This window comes from Sinocyclocheilus grahami, unplaced genomic scaffold, assembly GCF_001515645.1.
Source record: "Sinocyclocheilus grahami isolate Dianchi unplaced genomic scaffold, SAMN03320097.WGS_v1.1 scaffold341.1, whole genome shotgun sequence".
Taxonomy (NCBI): Eukaryota; Metazoa; Chordata; class Actinopteri; order Cypriniformes; family Cyprinidae; genus Sinocyclocheilus; species Sinocyclocheilus grahami.
Window position 1 is genome coordinate 327,289 of NW_015505520.1, and position 10,796 is coordinate 338,084.

Here is a 10,796-nt window from a genome sequence, read left to right on the forward strand (position 1 = left end):
AGGTACTTATCTGAAATGACTAAACATGTAAAAGCACTTCATAGCACATTTGAATTATTTTATTGTCTTTAAGACAATACATAAATATACAGTGCATTACAGTAATATTAAAGCCATTTATTTGATGCTTGACTTGTAATCACAGAAATCTCCAGCATCCACTCAAATATTTAAGCATCTACAGATTTCTGTTAAATTAAAAATGATTTCCATGTCAACACAAAAGAGCACTGTCACTGTATCTGCATCCAATATATTCACATCAATTGTCTTGGCAGTGCAACCTACATTAACATCCATGAATAGCTACAAATAATTTAGCATTAAAATGTATACATGAATGGCAAGTAGTGTACGTCACACTAGAGTAGGTCACGATGTGCTAGGAAGCCACAACCCCTTATTTTGTCCATCAATGAAACAAATTCTCCATGAGAACAGAAAGTGCCCATCAATTATAGATAATAATTAGCAAGTTAATGGTTGGTTTTGAGATTTGATGAGACAATGAACAGTGAAACATGATCACAAAATCTTTAAGCACTGAGAATGGCATGCGTCCATTGCTACAGTGCCAAATGCGCCACCTACTCAACTACACAACCTAATCAAACACAGAACAAAGTAAACGCATTTAAAACATCTCCAAATAGCTGCATGCTAATACAATACTGCAGAAATAAACAAAAACTATGTATAATAATGTTGCTCACCAAACTGACAGAAATAGCAGTTATCACTTCATACTTCATTATTTGTATTAATCAGCCTGGTCTAACATAAAGTTTGATTTCAGTTGATATGGTCACTTTGTAAATATACAAAACCAGTGGTATTCTGGCAGGTGTCAAACACACTAGCAGGCACAAGGATTGTTCAAGAGTTTGCTTCTTTGTACTAATTAAAACCAGCGAACCTGTTCAAACCTTACAATTCAATACTGACTGAAAATTCATACTTTATGTTAAAAAGCATTAAATGTAATTTATGTATTTATTAGTGCTGTCAGCATCCAAAATAAAAGTTTGTTTACATAATATGTGTGTGTACTGTGTATATTTATTATGCATGTATAAATACACAGCATATATTTTGAAAATATTTACATGTATATATATTCATATAATATATATTTCATATATAACTGTAACATATTTTTCTTAAATATATACATAATGTACACAGTACACATATATTATGTAAACAAAACGTTTATTTTGGATGCGATTAATCGCGATTAATCGTTTGACAGCACTAGTATCTATTAAATCTAAAGCATAACAATGCAATAAATATGCAAATGTTTATTTTCCAAACATAAGATCTAAATTAATTGCTGCCCTACAGTTGGATCTCATTCTAAATCTGCTTCCACGAAATTTGAAGGTAAATGTATCCTGCTCTTCAGCTTTCATTTATTATATTAGAAGTATCAATAAAAGAACATATAGGATTATTAGCGGACATAAAACAGTGAAGGTACTTATCTGAAATGACTAAACATGTAAAAGCACTTCATAGCACATTTGAATTATTTTATTGTCTTTAAGACAATACATAAATATACAGTGCATTACAGTAATATTAAAGCCATTTATTTGATGCTTGACTTGTAATCACAGAAATCTCCAGCATCCACTCAAATATTTAAGCATCTACAGATTTCTGTTAAATTAAAAATGATTTCCATGTCAACACAAAAGAGCACTGTCACTGTATCTGCATCCAATATATTCACATCAATTGTCTTGGCAGTGCAACCTACATTAACATCCATGAATAGCTACAAATAATTTAGCATTAAAATGTATACATGAATGGCAAGTAGTGTACGTCACACTAGAGTAGGTCACGATGTGCTAGGAAGCCACAACCCCTTATTTTGTCCATCAATGAAACAAATTCTCCATGAGAACAGAAAGTGCCCATCAATTATAGATAATAATTAGCAAGTTAATGGTTGGTTTTGAGATTTGATGAGACAATGAACAGTGAAACATGATCACAAAATCTTTAAGCACTGAGAATGGCATGCGTCCATTGCTACAGTGCCAAATGCGCCACCTACTCAACTACACAACCTAATCAAACACAGAACAAAGTAAACGCATTTAAAACATCTCCAAATAGCTGCATGCTAATACAATACTGCAGAAATAAACAAAAACTATGTATAATAATGTTGCTCACCAAACTGACAGAAATAGCAGTTATCACTTCATACTTCATTATTTGTATTAATCAGCCTGGTCTAACATAAAGTTTGATTTCAGTTGATATGGTCACTTTGTAAATATACAAAACCAGTGGTATTCTGGCAGGTGTCAAACACACTAGCAGGCACAAGGATTGTTCAAGAGTTTGCTTCTTTGTACTAATTAAAACCAGCGAACCTGTTCAAACCTTACAATTCAATACTGACTGAAAATTCATACTTTATGTTAAAAAGCATTAAATGTAATTTATGTATTTATTAGTGCTGTCAGCATCCAAAATAAAAGTTTGTTTACATAATATGTGTGTGTACTGTGTATATTTATTATGCATGTATAAATACACAGCATATATTTTGAAAATATTTACATGTATATATATTCATATAATATATATTTCATATATAACTGTAACATATTTTTCTTAAATATATACATAATGTACACAGTACACATATATTATGTAAACAAAACGTTTATTTTGGATGCGATTAATCGCGATTAATCGTTTGACAGCACTAGTATCTATTAAATCTAAAGCATAACAATGCAATAAATATGCAAATGTTTATTTTCCAAACATAAGATCTTTAAGATATATTTATGTTTTCTTTTTTGGGGATTACTATTCAGGGATAAAGTCGCCGATTCTTTAACAAGTTTGTACTTGCTCTCAAGCCAACAACAATCACAGTGTAAGAAAAAGTCACAAGAGAAGAGAAGTCTAAAGGGTTCCTTCAAGGGTTCAAGTTCAGGATTAAGGACATTGCAAGGTTTTTGATGATTTGGTGATATTGTATCAATTAGACAGGAAGAATGTTGGATTAAAATTAAAGGAGCTAAAGAATTATTTCTGATGTAATGTGACTAAAGCAAAAGATAAAATGTTGGAGGACTCTGATAAAATAAAGCACAGATCTTTACATAATGTGCCCAAAACTGTGGGATGGGATGCTGAATAAAGCTGGTTCTGAGAAGAATGACTAAAATATGGCCTGACATAAAGAGAAAATTGATTTAATCAAGTTTCTAATGTTAAGACTAAACCTTTTGACACTTGAAACATTTATAATATAATCAAAAATTAACAAAAGGCATTGTTAATGCATTAAATCACTCCAAACTGAGAAGCTCCACATCGAAGATGAGGGTCGCATTTGGGGGAATAATCCCAGGATGGCCTTTATTACCATAGGCAAAATCAGGTGAACAGGTCAGCTTTGCACGTTGTCCCACACTCATCTAAAAGTCACACAAATATCAGCATGAATTATGTGATTTTCTTTTTCATTGAAATATTAAGGTGGACTGGATTTGGTAGTGCTTCATTAGAACACCATTTAAACTTAATTAAACTCAAAAAGTGTTACGTGTGATTTTCTGAGTGGACAAAACACCATCACATACCTGCGCAATACCTTCCTCCCAGCCACGGATCACTTCCTGTTTACCAATCTTGAACTTAAATGGCTTGTCACGGTCACGGGAAGAGTCGAACTTCCGTCCATCTGTCAGAGAGCCTAAAGATTTAAGAGGAAAGGGACAAGGCCAGAAAAACAGGAAATGAGGTTAGAGCATCAGATAAATGGGCTACTTTATTATTGTTCTGCTCTATCAGGGAGATTTTCTGACTCTCTAACCCATGTTTAATAGCAGTAAATTATCAGGATATGAGACATGTACCTCTTTCAAGAACATGGCACAAATACAGTAACATATGAACATAAACACAAGCAGAAAAGAGTCACTGATCCACTCATCAACACAAAGCCGGAATCAAGTTACATTTACTCAGTACGTCTATACTCTATACTGTACATAGTAATTCTCTTTAACAACAATAGTTCTTTCTGACCTGTTGCTATGACTCAATATGAATATCTCCCACTCTTCTTCCCATGTAATAAAGAAATAATGAGATGGAAGCCATGAAGCACAAGGTGGAAATTAGTTTGGAGTGCTTTGCCTTCCTGAGTCCGATTCCTTCGTTATTTATATGAGAGGATTCGTGAGATTGCAGAACACGGCCCTGAACAAAACTCAGGTGTTTGAGCAGTGAGTGGATTCTGATTAACATTGTGTTCAAGGAATCAACAGATTTGTCTGTGATACATTACTCAACGCAGCAAAAACACATTGTAAATAAGTAAGAAACCTTTGAAGCTCCCCTGAGCGCAAATACAAATATGCTGATCGGGTCAGTCGCACTGGTGCTCCTAAATATTTTTTTTCAAAGTTGCACGCAGTAATTTTCATTCGCAAATGCACTGCTTCTCCATAGGTTCATGCAGGGCTGCGCAAGTTTTTTCTCGCGCTACCCTATCTCAACACCCAATTATTAGCGCAGTTTTGTTTTGTCTTTGACAGCACATATAGGACCATTTTTGAAATAGCACCATTCTACTAAACAAAATTTATTTCAAATTTAATTCAAGCACTTTCAAGGACTTATATTTGTTTTCAAGTACTTTCCAGGCCTTGAATCCATGCGTCTGATATTCAATTATTTTCAAGAACTTTCAAGAAGCGTGGGATCCCTGAATAAAGGAAGTTGTGGTGACAGACCAGAAGAAGAAAAAACAACAAGCTCTTTTTGATGTGAGCATTTGCTTCTGTCCCATTATCTTTTTTAAATTCTGTAGAATGCATTAATGTCACATGACTGAGCTGAATAAACACCTTCAGGCGGATCAGGACCTTCAATCTTCTAAGTAAACAGACAGAAACACATACCCTGCTTTCCTTAATGCGTCTTGGATTTTCTGTCGCCGCTCTTCATTGATGGGATAGAAGCGAAAAATTACCAAGCTGATGAGCAGCAGGCAGATTGGCACAGGAGCGAAGAGCACCCGCAGAGAGTATATGACCTCTGGATTGTGTTTACAAGCACCAGGCTTGTATCCTACAAAACTGAAGAGTTAGGGAAGGAAAACATCACATGAAGCTTTCACATGAAGCTGTAGGTTTAATGGGATACAAAAAAAGATGTGGTGCACAGATGTGAAAAATCTGATTGGAGGAAGCTCTTACTGTAATACCAAAGTAGAGACTCCAACAGACATGCCTCCTCCGAATTTGTTGAAGAAAACATAGCAGGAGTAGAACAATGGTTCTAGATCCTGGCATGATGGGTTCTTGACTTTGAAACCTATTCAACTGCTCGTTAATGCAAACATCTAATCAGCCAATCACATGGCAGCAACTCAATGTATTTAGACATGTAGACATGGTCACAATGACTTGCTGAAGCTCAAACTGAGCATCAGAATGGGAAAAAAAGGTGATTTAAGTGGCATTGAATGTGGCATTGGTTGTTGGTGCCAGATGGGCTGGTTTATTTCAGAAACTACTGATCTACAGGAATTTTCATTGCATAACCACCTCTAGAGTTTACAGAGAATGGTCCAAATAAACGAAATAGTGAGCGGCAGTTCTGTGGTTAAAAATGCATTGTTGATGCCAGAAGTCATAAGAGAATGGCCAGACTGGTTCAAGCTGATAGAAAGGCAATAGGAACTCAAATAACCAGTTGTTACAAGGTATGCAGAAGATCATCTCTGATATGCACAACACGTCAAACCTTTATGCAGATGGGCTACAGGACACTCCTGTCAGATAAGAACAGGAACCTGATGCTACAACCTGCATGGGCTCACTAAAATTGGACAATAGAAGATTGGAAAAAGTTGCCTGGTCTGATAAGTTTCAATTGCGATCGAATTTAAGTATGGTGTCATTCTGAACCGACCAAACATTATAATGACGAACATATCATACAACTAATTCCCAGCTGACCACCATCTGGGTTAGCGTAATGTTTCAGTAATGCAAGAGGAAAACATTGGGTGGAGTGAGGGCTTTAGTGGTAAAAGAGAGATTACATGAATGTTAAATTACCAAGGGAGTAGATAGAGGGCTGCCAGACTCGTGCCAGCTACCATGGACATAATAATGAAGATGGGTAAATTACTTTTCACTAGGGATATCACAATTAGAGCTGGGATATAAACCTGTAGAGGAGAAAGAGAAATGAAAAAGTGGAAACTATTTCAGGTAAAAAAATAAATATAAAAACTAAGGGCATGCTGATGGGCTGCATTTAATATTAACTTTACAAACAAATATAACTTGTAATTGTTATAGTATTCCTATTTCCTTTATATGCAGCCATAAATAATCTAATTAGAAACAAAGAGTGGTGTTCACCGATAGGCCGATGAATATGGTGGTCTTCTTGCCTTTTTTGACCAGTAGTGTCTGCCACATTGGGATGGATATTGTAGCTGATGTCTGCACAAAAAAAAGATGACTAAATATATAATTCTGTATAATTGAAAATTAATGGTATACATATTTAAAAAAATAATTTGTAACATAAATGTGAGACTGTTAAAAAATGTCAGTATGTTGTACTTTAATATAATATAATTATATAATTAAATTAATATAATGTAATGTGCTTTATGTCATAAAATATAAAAATTAAAATTACAAAAATTAAAAGTAAATTTTCAAAAATATATTTTTTTATATATACAGAAGGAATCTGTCTGCATAAGGTTATAAAAAGCTATTTTTACAGATCAGATCAGGTAGAAATAGCTCCTTGTTGCAGTACTTCTTACAATACACTTTGAAATAATGGATCCCTCACCAGTAATATAAGAACAAGATGCTGGAAATATGCTCCCATATTCGCTGCGTGAGTACAGAAAAGGGCAAAATTCCCCTGAGCCATCTGAAACAAATTTTAAATCCACTGTGTGACTAATGTCAAAACTATCATACACACCTGTGCATCTTTCTAGGCAATACAAACATGCTCTTTTGGTATTTTGATGTTTAACAACCATCAAAATACGTGCATAATTTAAACAGAAAAAATGGCTTACCTGGAAGGCTAGTGAAGCAAATAGGAAGCCAAATACAAGCCGCACATATGGAGTGTGTCCCACCACCATTTTCATTCCAGTTAGATAGGTGACATTTATGCGGTCCAGTTTACTCAGAGGGGCTAAAATGAGAAGTAGATATATTCAAATCATTATAATAGTCTTGAAGTCACTGCATTAAGTCGACTGGCCAAATACACTGCTTGGCCAAAAAAAAGTTGCACACTCTAATATTTTGTTGGACTGCATTTAGCTTTGATTACGGTGGTATTGTGTTTGACAACCTTGAAATGAACCATGAAATGTCACAAAGATTATTTCTATCAAGAGTTGCATTCATTTTTGGTAGAGATCTTGTATTGACAATGGGAGCACTCCCACTATCTGACCCTGAGGCAAACCAGTCTGTAAAGTCTCCCCAAATCCCAAAGACTTTTAATGGGGTTAAAGGGATAGTTAATGTTTCAGTAATGCAAGAGGAAAACATTGGGTGGAGGGCTTTAGTGGTAAAAGAGAGATTACATGAATGTTAAATTACCAAGGGAGTAGATAGAGGGCTGCCAGACTCGTGCCAGCTACCATGGACATAATAATGAAGATGGGTAAATTACTTTTCACTAGGGATATCACAATTAGAGCTGGGATATAAACCTGTAGAGGAGAAAGAGAAATGAAAAAGTGGAAACTATTTCAGGTAAAAAAAATAAATATAAAAACTAAGGGCATGCTGATGGGCTGCATTTAATATTAACTTTACAAACAAATATAACTTGTAATTGTTATAGTATTCCTATTTCCTTTATATGCAGCCATAAATAATCTAATTAGAAACAAAGAGTGGTGTTCACCGATAGGCCGATGAATATGGTGGTCTTCTTGCCTTTTTTGACCAGTAGTGTCTGCCACATTGGGATGGATATTGTAGCTGATGTCTGCACAAAAAAAAGATGACTAAATATATAATTCTGTATAATTGAAAATTAATGGTATACATATTTAAAAAAATAATTTGTAACATAAATGTGAGACTGTTAAAAAATGTCAGTATGTTGTACTTTAATATAATATAATTATATAATTAAATTAATATAATGTAATGTGCTTTATGTCATAAAATATAAAAATAAAAATTACAAAAATTAAAAGTAAATTTTCAAAAATATATTTTTTTATATATACAGAAGGAATCTGTCTGCATAAGGTTATAAAAAGCTATTTTTACAGATCAGATCAGGTAGAAATAGCTCCTTGTTGCAGTACTTCTTACAATACACTTTGAAATAATGGATCCCTCACCAGTAATATAAGAACAAGATGCTGGAAATATGCTCCCATATTCGCTGCGTGAGTACAGAAAAGGGCAAAATTCCCCTGAGCCATCTGAAACAAATTTTAAATCCACTGTGTGACTAATGTCAAAACTATCATACACACCTGTGCATCTTTCTAGGCAATACAAACATGCTCTTTTGGTATTTTGATGTTTAACAACCATCAAAATACGTGCATAATTTAAACAGAAAAAATGGCTTACCTGGAAGGCTAGTGAAGCAAATAGGAAGCCAAATACAAGCCGCACATATGGAGTGTGTCCCACCACCATTTTCATTCCAGTTAGATAGGTGACATTTATGCGGTCCAGTTTACTCAGAGGGGCTGAAGTGAGAAGTAGACACATGCAAATCATTTTATTAATCTAGAAGTCAATGGGAGAGCTGGGATATAAACCTGTAGAGGAGAAAGAGAAATGAAAAAGTGGAAACTATTTCAGGTAAAAAAATAAATATAAAAACTAAGGGCATGCTGATGGGCTGCATTTAATATTAACTTTACAAACAAATATAACTTGTAATTGTTATAGTATTCCTATTTCCTTTATATGCAGCCATAAATAATCTAATTAGAAACAAAGAGTGGTGTTCACCGATAGGCCGATGAATATGGTGGTCTTCTTGCCTTTTTTGACCAGTAGTGTCTGCCACATTGGGATGGATATTGTAGCTGATGTCTGCATAAGAATAGATTACATGTCTGTAACTAACAATATAATTGTATGTAATTGAAAATTAAAGGTATAAATATTTTAAAAGTAAATTGTAACATAAATGTGAGACCATTCCAAAAAAAATATGTTGTGATTTAATATAATTATATAATTAAATGGATATAATAAAATATATAAATATTATTTATTATTTAATATACTGAAGGAACCTGGCTACATAAGTTTACACCTATGAAAGCTATTTTTACGGATCAGATCAGGGAGAAATAGCTCCTTGTAGTACTTCTTACGATACTCTTTGAAATAATGCATCCCTCACCAGTAATATAAGAACAAGATGCTGGAAATATGCTCCCATATTCGCTGCATGAGTACAGAAGTGTCTGCCACATTGGGATGGATATTGTAGCTGATGTCTGCACAAAAAAAAGATGACTAAATATATAATTCTGTATAATTGAAAATTAATGGTATACATATTTAAAAAAATAATTTGTAACATAAATGTGAGACTGTTAAAAAATGTCAGTATGTTGTACTTTAATATAATATAATTATATAATTAAATTAATATAATGTAATGTGCTTTATGTCATAAAATATAAAAATAAAAATTACAAAAATTAAAAGTAAATTTTCAAAAATATAATTTTTTATATATACAGAAGGAATCTGTCTGCATAAGGTTATAAAAAGCTATTTTTACAGATCAGATCAGGTAGAAATAGCTCCTTGTTGCAGTACTTCTTACAATACACTTTGAAATAATGGATCCCTCACCAGTAATATAAGAACAAGATGCTGGAAATATGCTCCCATATTCGCTGCGTGAGTACAGAAAAGGGCAAAATTCCCCTGAGCCATCTGAAACAAATTTTAAATCCACTGTGTGACTAATGTCAAAACTATCATACACACCTGTGCATCTTTCTAGGCAATACAAACATGCTCTTTTGGTATTTTGATGTTTAACAACCATCAAAATACGTGCATAATTTAAACAGAAAAAATGGCTTACCTGGAAGGCTAGTGAAGCAAATAGGAAGCCAAATACAAGCCGCACATATGGAGTGTGTCCCACCACCATTTTCATTCCAGTTAGATAGGTGACATTTATGCGGTCCAGTTTACTCAGAGGGGCTAAAATGAGAAGTAGATATATTCAAATCATTATAATAGTCTTGAAGTCACTGCATTAAGTCGACTGGCCAAATACACTGCTTGGCCAAAAAAAAGTTGCACACTCTAATATTTTGTTGGACTGCATTTAGCTTTGATTACGGTGGTATTGTGTTTGACAACCTTGAAATGAACCATGAAATGTCACAAAGATTATTTCTATCAAGAGTTGCATTCATTTTTGGTAGAGATCTTGTATTGACAATGGGAGCACTCCCACTATCTGACCCTGAGGCAAACCAGTCTGTAAAGTCTCCCCAAATCCCAAAGACTTTTAATGGGGTTAAAGGGATAGTTCACCCAAAAATGTAAATGACCCCATTTACTCACCCTCAAGCCATCCTAGGTGTATATGACTTTCTTCTTTCAGACAAATACAATCGGAGTGATATTAAAAAATGTCCTGGCTCTTCCAAGCTTTATAACGGCAGTGAATGGAGGTTGAGATTTTTGAGCAAAATAAAGTGCATCCATCATAAAAAGTGCTCCACACGGCTCCGGGGGGTT

The 10,796-nt window shown here is 34.1% G+C and overlaps 1 protein-coding gene, 2 long non-coding RNA genes and 1 pseudogene across 3 annotated transcripts; all 4 read right to left on the minus strand.

Annotated features, from left to right (window-relative positions):
- Positions 1–4,568: 4,568 nt before the first annotated feature.
- LOC107603151 (sodium-dependent lysophosphatidylcholine symporter 1-like) overlaps positions 4,569–10,796 on the minus strand; it is a 13,662-nt pseudogene continuing 7,434 nt past the window's right edge.
- Positions 5,458–7,225, minus strand: LOC107603150 (sodium-dependent lysophosphatidylcholine symporter 1-like). The gene is made up of 4 exons (XM_016295866.1): positions 7,106–7,225; positions 6,868–6,951; positions 6,420–6,503; positions 5,458–6,223 (listed from the first exon to the last, which is right to left on the minus strand). Exons 1-4 carry the CDS (start codon positions 7,178–7,180, stop codon positions 6,107–6,109), a joined length of 360 nt encoding a protein of 119 aa, XP_016151352.1. The 5' UTR covers positions 7,181–7,225; the 3' UTR covers positions 5,458–6,106.
- LOC107603153 (uncharacterized) lies at positions 8,817–9,490 on the minus strand. Its single transcript, XR_001611105.1, has 3 exons — positions 9,430–9,490; positions 9,030–9,113; positions 8,817–8,833 (listed from the first exon to the last, which is right to left on the minus strand). It is a non-coding gene; the product is annotated as an uncharacterized lncRNA (long non-coding RNA).
- On the minus strand, positions 9,485–10,248 carry LOC107603152 (uncharacterized). The gene is made up of 3 exons (XR_001611104.1): positions 10,129–10,248; positions 9,891–9,974; positions 9,485–9,526 (listed from the first exon to the last, which is right to left on the minus strand). It is a non-coding gene; the product is annotated as an uncharacterized lncRNA (long non-coding RNA).